The following is an 18,995-nucleotide window of genomic DNA, read 5'->3' on the forward strand; positions in this document are numbered from 1 at the left end:
GTTGTGTTTTTTCTTGTTCCAACACATATACTAAAAAGCCCTTGAGATAAGGCAGTGATTTCAGTAAATACATGCTCTAGACAATCTCCAGTCTCACATTACAGGCTACACTGGCTGTTTCTCTGCTTGTAGTGAAAAACTACAGAAGCCCTGAACATTTTATTTGAAATCCATTTATTTTAAAATCCACTTTGTTTCCTCATTCTTCTTACCTTCATTCATTTAGTTTAGGCGTATCGACAATTTTACAAAGCGACACAAGCTGCAGTGGTTTTTTTTCATGAAACGAGAATAAACCTCAAACAACAACATTGAAAAAATATACAATATATATATATATAGTACCTGGGGAGGGGTTGTGAGAGACCCCACTCTGAGCCCTATGGCTGGCTCCTCCTTCCAAATTTCAGTTCTTTCCAAGTCCCTCCTTCTTCATCGTAGTTTGAACTGTGCCACTGTCATGTGCAATTGCCCTAACACGTTTCTAGAGAGCCACATGGGGGGGTCAATAATGTGGGGAATGTCCACAATGAGAATGACAGATGATGAAAGAACATGGGAGGCGGAGATGACAAATAAGGGAGGAGCGCATGTGTACACAGTGGGGGAAGGAAGAAGTTCAAAGTAAGACAACTCCTCCTTCCAGCCATATGTTTGGGGGGGATCCATTGGACTGGTGTTTTAAAGCTCCTAGCAGCGGTGAGAGCCATCACTTTTGCCAATGATGTGTCAGTCATCCACATCGTTGTTGTCCAGGGAGTCGGGTGTCTCTGAGTCGGTGCTGTCATCTTCATCCTCCATGCCCTCACTAGCTCTGCCCTTGGTACTTTCTGCTGCCCTCTCCTGGCAGCTCTGGTAGGACTGGGGAGGTGAGACATAGGTTAAGAAGGATCTGGCAACCCAGCTGCCTGCCCAGCCTCAGCCACTCCTCACCTCCATGGGGTTGACAATGATGGTGAGGGCTGAGTCATCCCACAACATGTCACCCTCTTTGCCTCCAGTGCTTGTGTGCCCCCCTTCAGCAGCCCTAGGGACCTCTTGCTCCATGCCCCGCTGGTGCAAGGAGTGGATGCGCAAGATGCCAAGGATCACCATGAGTGCCAGGAAGCCCACACACACCACAATGATGACAGTGGCAGCACTGGGGACCACTTTGGAGAAAGAAAATGAGAAGGTGTGGTTAGAATCTGTCACAGAAACATGCATCTCCAACCTGACCTGCAGGAACTGGGGTTTCTGGGCAGAGCTTGGGTTTTTCGTTTAGGCAGGAACTTGTCCTGACTTTTCTGCTCCCTTGGGCACAGGCAGTTCCCACCTTCAGCTGCTGTATCTTTGCATGAGGCCTGCATGGTTTTCCAGGAAGCCTAGGTTCTGGCGTGCTCTGATGTCAGCCTGGCCTGCACACTGCACGTCTTTATCTACAGAAGTCACCAGAAAATGTTGCACAGCAGCCATTTGTATCCCCCTCTTGGAAAGGAAAAATGTGTGCTGGGGAGAGCCTCTAAGGGCACAAGGATTTTTAGAGGGTGTAATTTCCATGCAAGCAGTAGAGATAGAAGGAAGCCAAAAGGAGTCTGCTTTGCATGTGGGACAGAGGTGAGGGCTATGATGGCCTTCTAATTAGTGCCATGGTCAAAGCCTGGCTTCTCCATAGAAGAAAACTTTAAATTCACCTAAGACTGTGAGCCAAACTCCCACCGCTTTGTTCTAGGCCTGCAGGCTGAGCTTTGAGGCCCCAGATAACCCCCTTCTCTGCAAAATCTGGGCTCTCCACAGATTTGTTCTAGGTGGTTCTGTACAGCAGGGACAAAGTTTCTGCTGCAGTCGGCAAGAGCTCGGGAACAGAGTGGCAAAGGCTGGTTTTTGGTGCTCTCCCAGAATATACATGGGCTGTCCCTGCAGTGGCTCAGTGCCAGCTGCAGAACTGGACCAGCCTGGGATCAGCTGCTTCAGGAAGCTGCAGCAAAAACAAGCACCAGAGGTGCTTCCCGTGTTCCTTACATCAGGGGGCCAAAACCAACACAGGGACCTCTGTAACAGTCCTAGAGCTTTCACAGCTTAGGAGGAGCCAGCCGGACTGTGGTCATGCTTGTAGCACAGCGGCTGCCAGCACAAACCAATAAATCTAGTCTAGCTTTCAGGCTTCTCTCCTGTTTTGGGGACAAGAAGCATCTTGTCTGCATGGTGCCATCTCCTATATTTTTTTGCCTTGTGGACCGCCACCTGGTTCCATCATCTTTTGTTTTGTTTTCAGAGCAGTGGCAGTCTTGGTACTCATTTCCCTCCTGCTGCTGAAGCTTCTTTCTGAAATTACATTACCCAAGCACACATAGCACCTTTGCAAGGTGCACAAATGAAATTGTAACAGCTTACAGTTGTTCTTTTTAGACCTTCTTAGGTGTAGATTTCAGACTGCTTCTACCTCAAGAAAACAACACACCAAAAGAGAAAGATTGTTGTAGCAAGCTCTAAAACACAACTTGACAGAGACTGCAGTCCATTTGATAATGGTAAGTAGGAAAGGACAGTATAATGGGAACTCAATAAAATGGGTATAGGGAGCCTGAAAGGAATCCTCTGCCTGTTCTACCAGGATATCAGAAAATCAGCAAAGGAATAAACCCAAAAGATAGCGTTACATACTTGGGTTGCTGTGGGTGCTTGCCAAACTGTGCCCAGATAGCTCTGGGGGTAAATGATGGCCTCGGTGCACGAACTGCTGGGAATTCAGAATGTGGTTAGGATGAGCAGCATGGTTCATGTTGTGGAGGACATTCATCTGCAGAAAGACCAGAGCGAGACAGACTCAACCATGTGTTCATGGTACATTCTACGTTGTGTGTATTCCCATCTACCATGGAGGCACAAGCACCTATATGTGCCGGTATTGATCCTGTACCTCAACAGTGAACTCATTGCTGGAGTAGCGTCCATTCATCTCAGTGCAGGACAGATGAAACTTTCTTTCATAAAGAGCAGCGCCATGGTTGATGTGGTATGAGACCTGGCGTAGTATTTCCTCGTAAACTGCAATGCTCTCCACACCTGAGACAAGAAGAGAGAACTGGTGTGGGGTAAGGAGGCTCCTGCTTCAAAGTCATCTGGAATTGTAACCCTGTAGCAACTAGCAGCTACAGAGGAATCCAAGACAATGCTGGGTTTTAGGACATGAGCATAGATGGAGGTGGCTGCAAAGGACCTGATGAAATCCCTGCTTGCTAAAACAAGTAGAAGGGAAAGAAGGATGAAGAGCAACAGCCCTGTTAAGTTGGAGTGTACAATAGTGTTGTACCAGTTGAACCTGTGGGATACGCTGTCCTCCAGTCATGCCATGCAAAATGGTGCTGGCACATGGGAACATGTGACCCCAAGGAGTAAGTCAAGGAAGAGCGATACAAGCCTGGGTGAGGGCTCAGACACCATGCCATAGTACTGTGCGCCAGAGGAGCCACCTCCCCAAGGAAGTGGCCTGGGGCTTCCAAAAGCCAAGAGTTCAACAAATGGTTACATCTCAGAGTCTCACGGAGTACACCCACACATCTTTAACATCGGGTTAAGTGCTACTCCCAGCAATGCCTGACAGGCAGTGAGAGAAGCGTAATTAGACAGCCAAGGAGAGGACATACCTGTGATAGTCAGGTAGGCTGAGGTGTTAACAAGCTCCAGACCCCGCTGCTGCAGCAGTGCCCCATCCAGGAGCAGATATTCCCTCTCTGGGTCCAAGTCATCTCCTACCAATGAGATCTCGCAGCCATCAAGGTTGTGCACAATCTCATCTGACATTCGTGTGTCTGTCACTGAGGTGCAAGCAGAAAGAAGACAGGGCCAGAAAGTCAGACAGCAATCAGTGAAAGCAGGTGTTAATCAGAATGGTACCAACTTACTTAAAAGTGCTCACATCATATGGAATAACTTCTTTCTCTGGCTAGCACTGACCTTGAGCAAAATCACTGACAGTGTAATTACTTGTTGAAGGAGTCCCCTTGATTCTAATGACATTATTTATGCACATAATAAAGTCACTTTATTTTGAAACAACATAATATTGTCAGAGTGGATCATGGTAACACATCTTGGCTGTGAGGACTCTGTTGACAGTGTGCAAATTAGGAACAGCTCTATCACACGTTCCCAGACCCTGAGTGCTTTTGAAAGCTTTCTCCTGTCTCAAGACTGCTGGTTAGAATTGTCGAGATCTTCTTTAAAATGGCAATCACATTCAAGGACTAACTGCTTTCAGCAGGGCTAAGACCAATCTGTTCTGAGTCAAGAAACCCATCATTGTATGAAGAAAGGCAAAGTTGCTAAATTAAAAACTATGAGCAAAAAATACTATTAACAGAAGAGACACAAAAGAAGTGAAAGTACATGTTGAGTGTAGAGTGCAGAGAAATAATCTGAGCCTGATGGAGAGAAATTAAGGGACAAGATATTACAGGGTGTGAGGAAACTAACTGGGGAATTCAAAGGAATAAGTGATGCAGGAAGAGATTGGAGAAGCTGAGAAATAAGGAAAGCAGGAGACTGAGTAAGTGCAGGAGTGGAGAGGGTAACAGCCAGGACATCCATCCAGTGCTGGATTCAATAAAGGGAAATGTAGGTAAAATGTGAAAGGGATTAGGAATGAGCAGCCTGGGAAAGGAGAAGAGAGTGAAGCAAAGGCACTGTGTGGATAGAAAAAGTACAGGGAGGAGCAGAAAAGGATAAGAACCGATTAGCCTACATATCGACTGACAATGTGCCTTGCTTCTATATTTGTAAATTCTCTCCTATTTTGAGTGTAATGAGGGGCTCTCCTTCCTCTGCAGGACAGCAACTCTTGTACGTCTTTCCAGTTTGTCTCTTATACCTCACCCTGTATTCCACTCACCGGTACCATGCCAGTTCTCATCCTTCTTGGCTTCCACCTGGTGAGAAATAGAACAGGAGATCTGGAGGTTGGGGAAGAGGGGGACCCCATCAGGAGCCTCAAAGTCTAAGGCAGGATGAACAAAGTGGGCATTGCCACTCAAGAGGATCTGGGGGGCATCAGGCTGTAGCACCACAACATAACCTTCCACATCAGGAATGGAGACACAGGACTCTTCACTGAAACACCTGAAGGAGAGCAGTAGAAAGCATCAGTTGGCCCAACCTTCCACCAGCAATATTGTAAAAGAACACCTGCTGCCCATTACTGCCAGTGAAAGGAATATCCTTTTTCTGTAGTCGTCTTCAAGCTTCCCTATAGTCTGTGCTGTGCAAGACAGAGAGGTGTGGTAGGAATGACATCACTGGGTTTCAGGTGACTTGGTCACACCCACACACACCACAGAGAAAATGAAAACCAGCCCACATACCTGGAACACCATGAGTGAGGGCAGAAGTTCTGCTGCCTGCACAGACCCTGGGACCCAGGATTACAGTATCCGTTTGGATACTGGATACTCTAATATTTATTTTCAGGAAGACTTTTATCCATTTGGAGACCATCAATTAGAATTAAAATACATGATGATGGAGTGTTATTTTAGTCAAAAGAGAGGTAACCCTCTTGCTGAACTTATCCGGAGGTGCTGCTTTGTCCACTCACTTGACAGTAGTCATGAGTCTGAGTGGCCGGACTCCAGGGGTAGCAAAGCGCAGTGAATTCATGTAAGCCACATGCTGGATTGCATGGTTGAAGGTTTCCACATCATCACCCTCCAAGGTAAGCAGGGACTGAGAGGGGTTCACATGAACCTGCAGGTGGAAGAGAAGAAAATACTCAAGGTTCCTTGGCAAATACCAAGAGTCCACGCTAAGGGAGACAACAAAGGAGAAAAGCGGAGAGTTGCTTGAGGTGGGGGAGCAGGCAAAGTCCTGGGATGCAAGGCTGGGGAAGAACGTGGAGGAGACCCATGCAAGCTCAGCAGATGGGCGTACCTTCATCCCTTTGCCAAGACTGTCGAAGTCACTGTAATCAAGCCCCTCACGGCAGGCATACAGGCATTCAATAACCTCCCGGCTCTCCAAGCTACCAGGGCGCACAGTGAAGCCAGCCAAGTAACCATGGAAGTAGTGGTGTATCAACAGAGGATCTCCTGAGAGAAACATGGGAGGTGGACGGTGTGAGAGACATGGTGAGGAAGAGGGCAAAAACAACAAAAGCAACAGTGTGAGGGACATACAGATGCTAAGGGAGATAGAGAGACACAGAGGGGTGCATGGAGCATGGAAAACCCAAGACAACAAAAGCAACACTGAGGCAACAGTGAGGTTAGGGGAGGTAGAGAGAGACAGAGGTGTGCATAGGACATGGAAAAGCAAAGACAACAAGAAGATGTGGGATCCTGATGTAAGGAGATGACAATTTTTTGAATTCCAGATGGAGGAAAGTGAGAAAAACAGGCCAACAGAAAGACTAGGGAAGTGAATGGTGGGTAGCATAGAGAAGTTTCTGCCCAACTGCTGAATGCCAGATGGAAACAATGTCTTGTCCCCTTCTCACTTTGCTTCTTGTGAGGGCTTTTAAAATAAGCTATATGTTACACAGGTATTTAGGGATGAGGTGACATCTCCTGATGTCTCTAATGGCTATTGTGTTCTTCGGAGACCAACTTTAATGATCAGGCATGAGGACTCTTTCTCCACATGAAAAAGCATACTCTGTCTCTCAAAGCAGACTGTAGTACTCCTGTCAGCCTTTTCATGCTCCACAGATGTCAAGGTATCAAGGACCAAACTACCAAATAAGGGTTTTCTTTCCCAAGATGGTGGAAGGTGGCAGGACAGGGTTGGGGGAGCTGTATGAGGAAGGCACCATGCAAGAAGTGATAGTCATACACGGTGAAGAGGGGAAGAGAACTATACTCTTTCTTTTCCCTACCTTGTACAGTATCAGTGGAGTTCTCATTTCCTTTGACTTTCTCTTTGTTTTTCTCCTCTGCAAAAGAACATTCAGACAAGCAATAAGACATTGGAAGAGGGTAGTTGCAGGGTCAGGCAAGGATCTACACAAGTGCTTGTATTGGCCAATCCAAAAGAACAGCTCTGGAGTCATATGCCAAGTAATGCACCCTTCAACCCTAGAGACAGCACATCACAGATGAAAGAGGGCAGAGTTCCCCTCATGAAGAGATGGTGAGACTGTACTGAGTAACTGATAAAAGGGAAAAAGCATAGGGGATTTTTCATCCTTTTCCAATCATTTGGGAATTAATTCTCATTTACGGAACATGGTCGTAGCCATGTTTGCAACAAGCCATGTTCTCAACATCCCTTTGAAACTCAGATGGTTCCAGGAGGGTGTCCCAAGCTGAGTAATATTTGTTGGTTGCAAAAAGTTGATAGAGGGACACAGAGCTATGGGAAGATTCCTGACCTGGGAGAAGCAGTACTAAATATTTGATATTGCTAGAAATTTCTGCTGGACTGAAGGCAAGCAGCAGGCAAATGCCTTCAGTTCTGTCCTGCTTCAGTCTTGCAGGGGAACTGAGAGACCTGGGAAATGCAGTCTTGCATCTCCACAAAATCGCTTTAATCTGGTAGTGGCTTAACTATGTTCCTAACCTTATCTTTGCCCTCCAACCCAGTTCCTCTACAGAATGACTTGTGACTTCTTCATATAGAGCCTCAGGACACAGATATCCCCATCAATACAACCAGCAATACAAATAGTACTGCCTACTCTAGTGAAAACTTTTGATAGAAACACCAATGCCTGAATGAGGTACAGTTTCAACATTCCTCTGCCTGAAAGCTTATTATCCATCGCATATTCTACTGCTGTTGTCCATGAAGCTGCCAATGACACTTGCCCCTGAGCTATTATTACTGTGGCCTGCTGGCTTGGTCTATAAGGAGGGAAAAAGCCCCATTGGCTTTGGTGCCAAGGAAGCAAGAAGGCTGCAACGTGTTTTGCATCATTTATTATTGGGCAGTGTTTCACCTCTTCTGGATCTCCCTCCACTCTCTTGTTTCCCATATGGGTTGAGCTTGGTTCAGGGAGTGGGCACTCACCGGTCCAGCAGGCTCCAATCATGAGCAAGGGTTCCTGCCGTGGGGGGTGAATGAGGCCATTGTCATGGATGAGGGCAGGGTCATAAGAGACACCATCCACGTAGAGCGTGACAGTGGGGAATTCCAGGTTAAGGGCATAATGGTGCCATTCATCATCGCAGACCTACGTCAGACAGCAGAGGAAGAGATGAGCGAAAGGCAGAAGGAGAAGGGACATGGGGAAGACGCAAATGCTTCCTCACCTGCTCAAGCTTCCAGAGAAATTTCACAGGCCTTGCACTTTCCAGCAACGGCCAGTAGAGGAAAGCAATCCGGCAGCCATGCACAGCCAGAGAGTAATGAGAGTAGCCATCCTCTGCCAGGGACAAGTACAGGGAGTTATGTATCATGCCTTAGAGCAGTCTCACTAGCCAGAGCCCAGAAGCACACACCAGCCTGCACAACTGGCACTCTACACTGGCTGCTCCCAGAAAAAGTGACACCTGAAGAAGCAGTGTTCCCCTGCCCAGATCCCGCTCAGGAACACAAGAGATTTCCCCCTACCGGGACAATCCCTTCTAACAAGTTAGAGGCACTGGGCAGAAGTGTCCCCACCCCAGGAAAAGTGTCTCACCATTCTGCACTGTGCTGCAAATCACTGTCTCCTCTTCCCGCCTGCCTTTGCCAGGGACCACGGCATGCTTCATCCATACAGACAGGGTGAAGTGGTCACTCAGCCCCTCATGGGCATTGGGCCCATTCACCACAGGCACCTGGGCAGCCTGGCTGCCATTGAACCAGTAGATGAGGCTGCTGTCCTGGCTGTAGTGCACCGAGAGCCGCGCAGTCCAGTTCACCGTGGGGCTAGGCACTGGCAGCAGGTCAATCTCTCCTGAAGCAGCACCTACGGAGAAGGGAAGGAGTCAGGGATGTCAGCATGGGAGAATAAGGAGCCTGAGAAATGGGGAACAGATGAGAGGGTGCTAGAGGCAAGTCCCACAGGCTTTGAAACTCAGATGGTTCCAGGAGGGTGCATCAATGAACAGAAACCTCTGGCTCCCCAGCAAGGAAAGCATGGGGAGACCCTTATAAATATGGGCAGGGTGCTCATTGCCCCTCAACGCAGCATGCGAGCTACGTGTTCTCCCAGCCCCACTGACCACACCAGATGCGAGGAATGCGTGCCCCAGCATTTCTGCTGTGTGAGGCACAGAGCTACCACTGTGAACCCCTCTAGGAGAAGGGGCAGGGTGGCACAGCTGCCCTTGGCCCAGGAAAGAATCAGTTCACCACAGAGTTTGCGTAGTGACTTCTCGGAGTAGTTATCCCGGTCACAGCCCTTGGCCACATGGTTTGTCTGCAGCTCCACGGTAGCTTGGATGTTCCACAGAGGTTCATCGCAGGTCTCCAGGTGAATGCTGGGGAAGAGTGCAAGGCTGCCTGCACCTGGGATGTACTCAATCCTCTTGTTCCAGCCTAATGAAGAAGAGTGAAATATAGGGGTTAGGTCCAGCCAAGGACCCAAGGCCAGAACATCTGGCACACATACAAGTGGCATCTATTTACTAGACCAGAACCAGAGATTTTTGGTCCTTTCCATGTTGAAAAGACTTTATGCAGCTGGCATCAGTGCACAGGAAGACTTCCTAGACGCAGAGAGTCCAAATTCTCAACTTCTACAGCTAGTACTAGTGTAGCATCACTCCTTGGATTGTCAGTTTCTCCTGACAGGCAGAACAGATATTTAGCTGTGTTGATTTTCCCTTATTTCTATTGGCTAAGGTGAACCCATAGGCATATAGCACCTCTGAAAAGCCAAATATCCTCAAGATAAACAGCTCCAAAACCAATGTACATTAAATACAGTCTGTGAGTCTTCTCAAGTACATAGCAGTTCACAGTAATCCAAGGAAGGATTTTCCACTATTAGAATTGTCTTTCAGTGGCTTTGCAACTGACTTATCCCCTTAGATGGGACTGATGGATTGGTGCCAGAACTGAACCATATATTTGGGCATACAAATTTATATGTGTATATACACACATAATGAGTAGAACTGAGTAGTAGTTCAGCAAAAGCAAAGGGAAGACATAACTGTATTTGGAAGTTTCATACCCTGCCAGCTGGGCTTGCAGGTGGGTTTCACCTGGATCTCCACTTGAGCATCATCAGAAGCCCGCTTCTTTCCACAGTCATAGGCTGTCACTGTGAATTTGTAGAGATGATCTCCACTGTACTGCAGCTTCTCCGTGTTCTCGATGTTACCTGGTTAGCAAAACAAAGAGCTGAAGGGAGAGGAAAGACAGTCTCCTCAAAGATGTTCCTTCTAGAAATCACTCTTATTTTTGATTAACTACAAAAACAACCAAAAAGGGGTTGAGTTCCACTGGTACTGCCACTCTATAACAAGCTACAGCATCCCACAAAATGGCTGCTGGACCTCTGCACCAGGAGAGAAAGATCAGCAGTGCTAGAAAATTCATATAGCACAGCTCTGCCAGCAAATGGGACTGGCAGAGAGGGAGCAAAGCAGGAAAAGGGGAGTGACGTGCTCATGGCAGGTGGCGATTCTTACCATCATTGTCAATCAGAAAGGGAATATTGGGGGTCAGGATCTCGTAGTAGCAGATTTGGCTGTACTGTGGTGAGCAGTCTCCATCAATAGCCTCCACACGTAAGATACGGTCATACAGCTTTCCCTCAGTCACTGCCACACGATACAACTTTTCCACAAAGACGGGAGCAAACTCATTCACATCGTTTACTCGGACATGCACTGTGGCCCTGATGCAGAGAGACATCAATAAGAACCGATTGGCTGATTAGGAGCCATGCACCACCTAAATTTCAATGTAAGTCACACCCCTGAAGTGCATCAGTCTGATTTCCAGCCATCAAAAGCAGGGATAAGGAAAGAGACCTTGTTTTCAATGCAGCAATGTTGGCACACAGGAGCTTAGACAATGGTTTCCCACTCCAGAGAAAGAGCAAAAGGAATGATCATGTAATCTGGATCTCCTGCCTATATGCAGCGACATAAAACACCACCCTTAGACACAACTGTCAAGCAGCCCTCATTTCTAGTGTATTCAGTCATGTGACTCAGTCTTTAGGTCTTATTGACATGTTGAGTTATAGCATCAAGGCTGGAGAAAAATACTTCTGCCTAAAGGAAGCATTCCCACAGCAATTTCATTTGCGTTTCTGTGATAGATCACATTTGGTAACATGCAGCAATGACTACATGGACTTACTTGTGTGATTTCTTGGTATTTGCTCCATCAGGTCCCTCTCCACAGTCATAAGCCTGGATGGTGAATGTGTGCTCCTTATGTGCTTCACAATCCACCGGTTCCTTGGCCCGGATCAGCCCCTCACCTGTAGCTTTGTCCAGGATCACAGCTTCAAAAGGTACCCCTGCCCCATGGATCCTGAAGCCACAGATTTCACCTAATACCCACAAAGGCAGAGAGGAAGGGGAAAAGAAAAGAAATGAGGAGAGCGCGTTATGCCCCCTTGCTTCCCTTTGTCACATTTTCTTCTTTTCTAACTTACAATTATCTTTCTTCCTCATTATCACCTCTCATTTTGAGCAATTTTTGGTTCCCTAGGAGTTCCTCTTTCCATGTCTTACAGCCATTAATGGTGTAGCTTGCCCTCTACTGGAGACCACTCCCATGGCAAGGAGACTTGACCAGCATCAAGAAAGATAAGACGTTACAAGGCTCAAGCTAGATTTATTAGTGCTACACAGCCATAGGACTGCGGAAGCACCTTATTTCTCATTGGCACCTCTCAGCGCCTTATATTGTAGATAGACAGCCAAAGCATGAAGAACTATGATGTCTCATCCACCTATGCATGCAGTATATGCACAGTACCACAGGGCACTGCCAATAGGATCACCTAAATCCTAAAGTTCAGCTCACAGTGACAACTTTTCCGCTCCCAAAGCTGAGGAAGGATGTGTGAGGAAGCTCCAGGCACTGCGTAAGCAAGCACCAAGAATACAACCCTCATAAAGCCTCGGCTGTAGTTTCAGGGATTTGTGCTTACTGTTAAGGGATGTAGCACTGCCAACCAAGTGTGCCCTTCCAGCTTCCTCCAGTGCTCATAGACACAGAGCTGTGCATGTGATCTTTAGAAATAGCAGAACTGCGTCAAAAAGTAGATGGCTCCACCCTCAGTTTCTCTCCCTAAGCGAAACAGCTCACAGCATCCTAAATCAAGCTGTGCCCAAATTACCTGCAGACTTCACTAGGGATCTCCTCCAGAACAAGGAATCCAGCACAGGGATGAATGTCATCCTGTCTCTGCCTCTTCATTAGACTCCCCCTGCCTCCAACCCTTCCCACAGCTGTTGCCCACCTACCTGCATAGCGCAGTGGAGCATCTTTGTCCAGTGCAAATAGCGGTGGGTTGAGCAGGACTGTGTTGTCATTCTCCATTATGATGCCCTGGTACTCAGCTTCAATCCAGGGTTTGTGCTTGTTTGCTGAGGTGGATTTGGGGCAAAAGATGGAGCACAGGTATGTGTTAACCGCCAACGACAGATTCAGTAGGAAAAGAGCAGAATACCATCCCGTGGCAGGTAACAACCATCCCTCCCCACCTTCTTCTCTGGGAATAATGAAGTCTGAAATAGGCTGGGAGAAAGAAGTTATCTTTCTTTAGTGCTACTCAACATGGGTCTTGGGAGACCTCATCAGAAACAATGTGTTCCTTCTGGTCTCTTCATTACTTTTGCATTGGAAACGTGAGGAGAGGCATCTGGGTGCCCAGGAAAGCTGAAGCAGTTAAAAAAAAAAAAAAAAAAAAAAAAAAAATGACATCAAGAGGCAGGAGTAGCCTGATTCTGGAGACAGACTCCAAATGTTAAATCCTTTAGCTCATTGAAGCCATAATTAAAGGATGCAGGATACATTTTCCCTTGGGGTGTCCTCAGGTGACAAGTCTTACATGTAGCCATTATCACTTATGCCTAGCATCCTCTGGACTAAGGCCCAGCATCTACGCACATGTACCCAGGCACACCTTCAGCCAGTCATCCTACATGTGTAATAACCTACTCTGAGAGTCCTTTGCTACTTCTTTCCCCACTCCATGGTGAGCACCATATTCCCTTGGCCCCTCCTTGCTAATCCTGATGGCTGGAGCCCAGCCAGGCTTGGCATGGAGGCAGCAGCCAGCAGGAGGCTCTGAAAAATGTCACAGGCCCAGAAATAGCAAATTAATCTTCATCACACAGGCTCCGGGGCAGGGAAAGGGAGAAATAAAGGGGTGGGGGGGAGGGAAAGGGAGGGGAGAGAGAAGAAAAATCATTACAAATTGAAAACCCCTCCCCCATGCCCACTCCCTGCCAAATGGGCCTCAGAGATTATATTACATAGCCTAGTTACAACCACCATTCCCAGATAATCCCCTACTCTCTCACCCCCTCGAGACAAATATTTATTACAACCAAGCAACATTTTGAGCACAGCATGGCTCAGAGCTGGTGGGAAGTAGGATACAGAGCCTTTCCCCTCAAGGGCACTGCTTCCAATATGTGAATTCATCCTCTGCAGCACAGTATGCTCTAAAACCATACCAGTATGGCATGATGTGTTGACTCGAAAGGGACAGTATCCCTTACAACCAAGCACTTCACCAAACTGGGGCCAGGGGATGCTGCTGGAGCCAGGTGGTGGGCCAGCAGACAGGACAACAGGTCAGAAAGGGGACGCACCAGCAGGGCAGAATGGGCAGACCCAGCCGGCTATAGCCACGAAGAGCGTGGGCTGGCATTTCTCCTTCACTGTATTGATTAAGATCATAAAGCATTGCGTAGGAAATCCAGAGAAACATCCATCCTGCTCAGTATGCAGGTGGAATCCTTCCTGTGTGCAAGTGCCCATGTTCCACCCCACCCCTCCATTGCCCCCACCAGATTCCACTCTGTGACGGCTCTAGCCTGTGCAGCACAGCACCAAGGTGGGAATACGTAGCTACAAATGCCAAATGTGCCCTGTTGCTGGGGTAACAAGCTGGTGGTAGAGAGATAAATCCTTTGCTGCATCCACCTGCAACTTGGAAATCACCAACCTGATTTGTCAGGAAATTAGTTCCTGGAGATGTGAAAAACATTTTGGGAATATTTTTAGGATAAAGAGTCTTACCAGCTTCAAGAAAGCTCCTGTAAATATAAAATAATTTGCCAAAGGTGGGTAAATGTTTCAGAGTGTAAATTTGCAAAGGAGAGAGAAAATCCAGAGCATAAGGAACCTTGCCTCACCACTGGGCCCCTTAGCACCAGAGCAGAACAAATAAATGCCCTGCCAATGTCAGCATACACACAGCACTGCGTTGCACCCACCCTGTAGCCTGACCTCATCCAAAGCACAGAAGGCACCCTAAAGTGTCACATTCCCTCATGACCCCTGAGTCCCTCGCATGTTTGCGGATTCTCCCACACTGTCAGATTACTGACACACTGACTCCCCTCAGATGAATTTCTCATGCCTGTCTCTACAGACACAGACCTAGAAATCTACATCTTTCTCCATTGCTCTACATGTTCAAAGAACATCTGCATTCAGAACGTTACAGCTGTAGCATTAGGGTTGGGTTTTTTTTACATATTTAGCACATAAAATGCTATTTTATACAAGCAACCAGCATAGTTAACATAAAACTGCACAATAATTCCTACTGACAGATTGTAGATGGATGAACTAGAATTGGAAGATGGAGATAGAGGATGTGTTTTGGAGACCACAGGGGTCTCAGTATGCTAAACGAAGGAACCCTAAATCCACACAGCGATAACTGAAACAAAAGCAAGACAAGTGGGTGGAAAGGGGAAAACGCGAGGGGAATGCTAGGAGGAGAGGAAAGAACGGGAAAAAAAGCAGTGGCAGGAAACAGATGGAGAAAGTAAAGAGAGGGAATGGGATGAGGGCGCCGGAGGGGGCAAAGAAAGCCAGGGCCGCCGGGGACTGCGGAGACCCCCCGACAAAAAACGTGTCAGCCGAAGGCGACGGGCAGCGCGGAGCCGCACCGCCACCGCGGGGGCGGATGGATGAGCCAACGTGCCCCTCATCCCCGTCGCAGGGGGCAGCTGGAGGGTCGCAGCGGCGCGCCCCGCCGCCGCCGCTGCCCGGGACAGTGCCCGCGGCGCTCCGCCGCTCACCTTTGTTGGAGGCGCTGCCGGGCAGCGCGGCGCAGAGGCAGAGGAGAGGGAGGAGGACGACGGCGCGGGGCCGAGGGTCGCCCATCGTGGCGGCGGGTCCCAGCCCGCCCGGGACTACCGGACAGCGGCGGGCGCGGCCCTGCCCGGCCCACGCCCTCGCTCCCGCGGCGGCGGCGCGCAGGGACGCCGCGGTACCTCCGCGATCCCCGCTCCGCTCCGCTCCGCTCCACGCCCGGCCCCGCCCCGCCACTGCAGCATGACGTCACGGGCGCGGCGGGGGCCGGGGGTCGGCAGCCAATGGGAGGGGCCGCCGCGCCAGGTGCTATGGGGGGGTGCGGCGCGGCTCGGCCAGGCTAGGCTCGGTGCGGTGCGGGGGAGTTGCTGTTTTCCTTCTCACTGCAAATCTGGGCTGTGCACGGAGAGGGGCGAGGGCTGGGGGCACCTGGATCTGGTGGGCGACGGTGGGCGCTTCAGAACTGGCAGCCGGTGCTTCGCCCCGGGAAGCATCCTCGCACCTGCTGAGGGACGCGGGAGGAGCAGGGTGGGGAGGGGAAGATCGTAAAGCGTTGCGTAGGAAATCCAGAGAAACACCCATCCTGCTCGATCCTGAAGATCGAGGGGGTGCCGAGGCGAGGGTCTGCAGACTGTATCCGGACCCCGCCGCCCATGCGACCCGGGCTCGGCGGGGCGGAGCTGCCAGCCTGCCGTCTCCTCGACGGGTTGGCCGGGGCGGCAGCGGCACTGCTCTGAGAACGCCCGTAGCTACCGGCTTCACGGCGTGAAAAAGGGCCGGCGGGAGGGGGCGGGCTTGCCGCTGATTGGCAGCCGAGAGTTAAGCAGACCCCCGAGGAGGTAACCTGTCGCTCTCACGTCGCCCCCAGCCGAGGCGGAGATGCTGGAAGCGGGGGCAGTCCCGGCTTTTTCCGCGCCCCCCGGCGCGGGGACTCTTACTGCAGCGGGACTCCGGGAGCCGGGCTGCCCCGCAGACCTCGCCGCACCGCGGGAGAGGGACCGGCACGCCCGCTGAACGAGCTCGATCCCAGCTCCGTGCGTGTTCCGCTGCTTTCTCCTCCTCGCCACCGGCCCGGTTCCTCTGCTCTGGGATGCCTCCCAACCTCACCGGTTATTACCGCTTCGTCTCCCAGGAGAACATGGACAATTACCTGCGTGCTTTAGGTAACTCCGCCTTCTTCATTCCACTCCTTTCTCCCTCTCGCTTCCTTCTGTCTTCAAAAATGTCAGCAGTTTGGGAGGGGAGGAGGGGTTTTGGGAACCCTCTGGTCGTTCTGTCTGCGACCATCACTTTTGTGCTGTGGTGTGAGAGAGGAGAAGACATGGCTGGAGCTTCCTGACTACGAGTGGAGGATCTGTGGGGATGCAGTTAGAGAGGGGTGCAAGTCATCCACAGATCTCCCCTCCCTCTCATCCTCCAGATATCAATGTGGTCCTGCGAAAATTGGTTTGCCTCTTGAAGCCTGATAAAGAGATCATCCACACGGGAGATCACATGGTCATCCGCACGATCACCTCCCTGCGGGACTATGTTATGGATTTTGACCTGGGAGTCCAGTTTGAGGAAGATCTGGGACCCGTGGATGGACGGAAGTGCCAGGTGAGAAGCCCAAACAGTGCAGTTTGACGGTGGACTGGAGGGCACTAGAAGTTCAGGGAATTGCTTCAGCTTTTGATTCACAAACCAGATGAGAGCCCAACCCAGAGCTGGCTTGTCCCCACAGGTCCAGGAATAAGTGGTTCTCTGAGTAAATCACTCACAGTAAAGGAGAAGAGCACTGTACAGCCAGAAGCTCAGTACTTTGGGATCCAGAGGGTACTATCCTCTGGAGCAAAGCTCTGAAAAGACAGAACATCAGGCCACTTGGCAGTACTCTGTTGCACTTGGAAGCCAGAGGGTCATTCACCCTCCCACAGAGAGCATCAATCCCAAGGGGCCACCAAAGACACACCAGGGACTGCATTTGAACATGTGTCTGACAGGAACAGTCAGTGTCATTGCTGGAAACTTGCCTTGGGATCACATCTTCTCTCCTCCTTTTTTTTCAGACCACTGTCTCCTGGGAGGGTGATCAGCTGGTGTGTGAGCAGCTGGGAGAGAAGAGGAACCGTGGCTGGAGGCACTGGCTGGAGGGGGATCAGCTGCATCTGGTGAGGAGGGGTCCAGCGCAGCTTGCTAAATCTCAATTGCAGTGGGTGGGGGGCGACACACAGTGTGGGTGCTGCAGGTCCTGAGCCAGCTGTGTAGCTTCCAGCTCCACTCAGACTTCAGCCCCAGCTCCAAAGGGGCAGCCAGCCTTTCACACAAATATCTGCCTCCAGGGTTTAAAAGTTAACACAGCTCAGCAAAGACGATGTCCCTGCTCTGCCCTGCTGCCTGAGCCACTGGGGCTTTGGGGGGCTCAGGAAGGGTGTGCAGAGGCATGTGGCCTGCAAGACCAGCATCAGGAGGGCAAGCAGGGCTGTGGTAATGGCAGCTAGCATCCAAGAAGTGGAGGATCCAAACTAAACTCATCTTTCACCCCGCTTTCCCCAGCGCATGACTGCTGAAGACGAGGTCTGTGTCCAGGTGTTCCAGAAAGTGAAGTGATGCCCGGCTGGATGCCCAGCCGGGACCCTCGCTCCTGAGTGAAAACTGCCCCGGGATTGAAAACGAAACAAGACCCGAGAGAGCCGAGCCTCCTTGTAGCAACGCGTTTTCTTGTGCTTTGCCTCTCGCCCTGCGGCGGCGGAACGGGCCGGGGCGGGTCGGGACCTCCCGCGGCCGGGGGGTCACGGCGGGGCCGGGCCTGCGGAGAGCGGAAGGCGGGGAGAGGAGGTCGCCAGGGTGGGCCGAGGCGGGGAGGGCGATGGGCCGCCGGCTGCACGGAGGCTCATTTCAGAATAAGAGCCAGTCGGGGAGGAGCGGGGCGGGGGTTGCTCCACGGCCGGCCCGCACCTCCGCAGCTCCCACGCTCCTCCTGCTGCCTCCGCCGAAGCCAAACCCCGCGCTGCCCCGCTGGGGCGCAGGAGGTGCTGCCTTGAGTGGGCAAGGTTGACTGAGGCTGTGCATTCTTCCTCAGTCACCAACACCTGCCACCTCCTCTTGTGCCCTGATGCCGCATTCTTCTCAGGATCCCGGAATAACTTGTCCTTCAAAGTCAAGGATTTTCATGTAATCGTGTGAAGTCCGAAGGCTGGGGCAAGAGAACTAACCCCATGTTCACTGTGCTCCTGAGAAGGTCCCATGGGTGATGAAGGTTCAGGCTTTCCTCCTGGTGTGAGAAAACATGGCCAATGCCTCTAGCCCCTTCACTCCTTCTGACATTCCTGACAGTGTCTCCACATGGCCATCATACCTCTGTGGGTTCACAACTCCTCTCTATAATCAGAGACCAAGGGGCAGAGCCAAAGGAGGTGATGTCCACTGAAAAGTCAGACCAGTGCCAAAGACAGAGACACCCGATGGGATGTGCACAAACCCACAGCCACACGGAGTTATTTCTGAAAGAAACTTGCAGTTGCCCCCCAACAGAAAGTTGAAGGGGAGTGTGCTCAGAAATGCATAGCTACTGACATCACAGAGAACCATGAGGTAGGCAAATTTTGAAAACACAGGCCCTTTCCAAGCAGAGAAAATGCCTTTTTTTTTTTTTTTTTTTTTTTTTTTTAAATTCTAGCAGCTCATCTAAAAAAAGTAGCATTTTCTGAAGAGCGTCTTTTCAGGGACCTTAAAAGGTGAGTACCATAAAAAAAGCATTCTTTCAGAATATGTGATAAGCAAGGGGTCAGGGAGCTGCAGCTGTATAATATTCTATTCTATATATTATATATTATATATTATATATTATATATTATATATTATATATTATA

General features: G+C 50.0%; 2 protein-coding genes across 2 annotated transcripts; one reads left to right on the forward strand and one right to left on the reverse strand.

Annotated features, from left to right (window-relative positions):
* Positions 1 to 26: 26 nt before the first annotated feature.
* On the reverse strand, positions 27 to 15,249 carry CLSTN3 (calsyntenin 3). Its single transcript, XM_082047700.1, has 18 exons — positions 15,132 to 15,249; positions 12,333 to 12,455; positions 11,215 to 11,410; positions 10,536 to 10,744; positions 10,076 to 10,225; positions 9,250 to 9,435; positions 8,594 to 8,863; positions 8,223 to 8,335; positions 7,981 to 8,143; positions 6,848 to 6,904; positions 5,905 to 6,062; positions 5,573 to 5,721; positions 4,871 to 5,097; positions 3,627 to 3,797; positions 2,900 to 3,045; positions 2,644 to 2,779; positions 934 to 1,151; positions 27 to 861 (listed from the first exon to the last, which is right to left on the reverse strand). Exons 1-18 carry the CDS (start codon positions 15,214 to 15,216, stop codon positions 730 to 732), a joined length of 2,889 nt encoding a protein of 962 aa, XP_081903826.1. The 5' UTR covers positions 15,217 to 15,249; the 3' UTR covers positions 27 to 729.
* An 857-nt stretch (positions 15,250 to 16,106) lies between these two features.
* Positions 16,107 to 17,815, forward strand: RBP5 (retinol binding protein 5). The gene is made up of 4 exons (XM_082053523.1): positions 16,107 to 16,307; positions 16,565 to 16,743; positions 17,193 to 17,294; positions 17,680 to 17,815. The coding sequence occupies exons 1-4, from the start codon at positions 16,235 to 16,237 to the stop codon at positions 17,731 to 17,733; spliced, it is 408 nt and encodes a 135-aa protein (XP_081909649.1). The 5' UTR covers positions 16,107 to 16,234; the 3' UTR covers positions 17,734 to 17,815.
* Positions 17,816 to 18,995: the final 1,180 nt, after the last annotated feature.

The sequence above is a fragment of the Streptopelia decaocto genome (assembly GCF_964273445.1).
Source record: "Streptopelia decaocto genome assembly, chromosome: 1".
NCBI lineage: Eukaryota > Metazoa > Chordata > Aves > Columbiformes > Columbidae > Streptopelia > Streptopelia decaocto.

What these genes read in the sequence shown, in the direction of transcription:
- RBP5 (XM_082053523.1), top strand. Translation starts at nt 16,235, where the DNA reads ATGCCTCCCAACCTCACCGGTTATTACCGCTTCGTCTCCCAGGAGAAC. An exon ending in TGGATGGACGGAAGTGCCAG is followed by an intron (nt 16,744 to 17,192) that starts GTGAGAAGCCCA and finishes CTTTTTTTTCAG; the next exon opens with ACCACTGTCTCCTGGGAGGG. An exon ending in AGGGGGATCAGCTGCATCTG is followed by an intron (nt 17,295 to 17,679) that starts GTGAGGAGGGGT and finishes CGCTTTCCCCAG; the next exon opens with CGCATGACTGCTGAAGACGA.
- CLSTN3 (XM_082047700.1), bottom strand. Translation starts at nt 15,216, where the DNA reads ATGGGCGACCCTCGGCCCCGCGCCGTCGTCCTCCTCCCTCTCCTCTGC. An exon ending in CTGCAAGCCCAGCTGGCAGG is followed by an intron (nt 9,436 to 10,075) that starts GTATGAAACTTC and finishes CTTCTTCATTAG; the next exon opens with GCTGGAACAAGAGGATTGAG. An exon ending in CTCCACTGATACTGTACAAG is followed by an intron (nt 6,063 to 6,847) that starts GTAGGGAAAAGA and finishes TGTTTCTCTCAG; the next exon opens with GAGATCCTCTGTTGATACAC.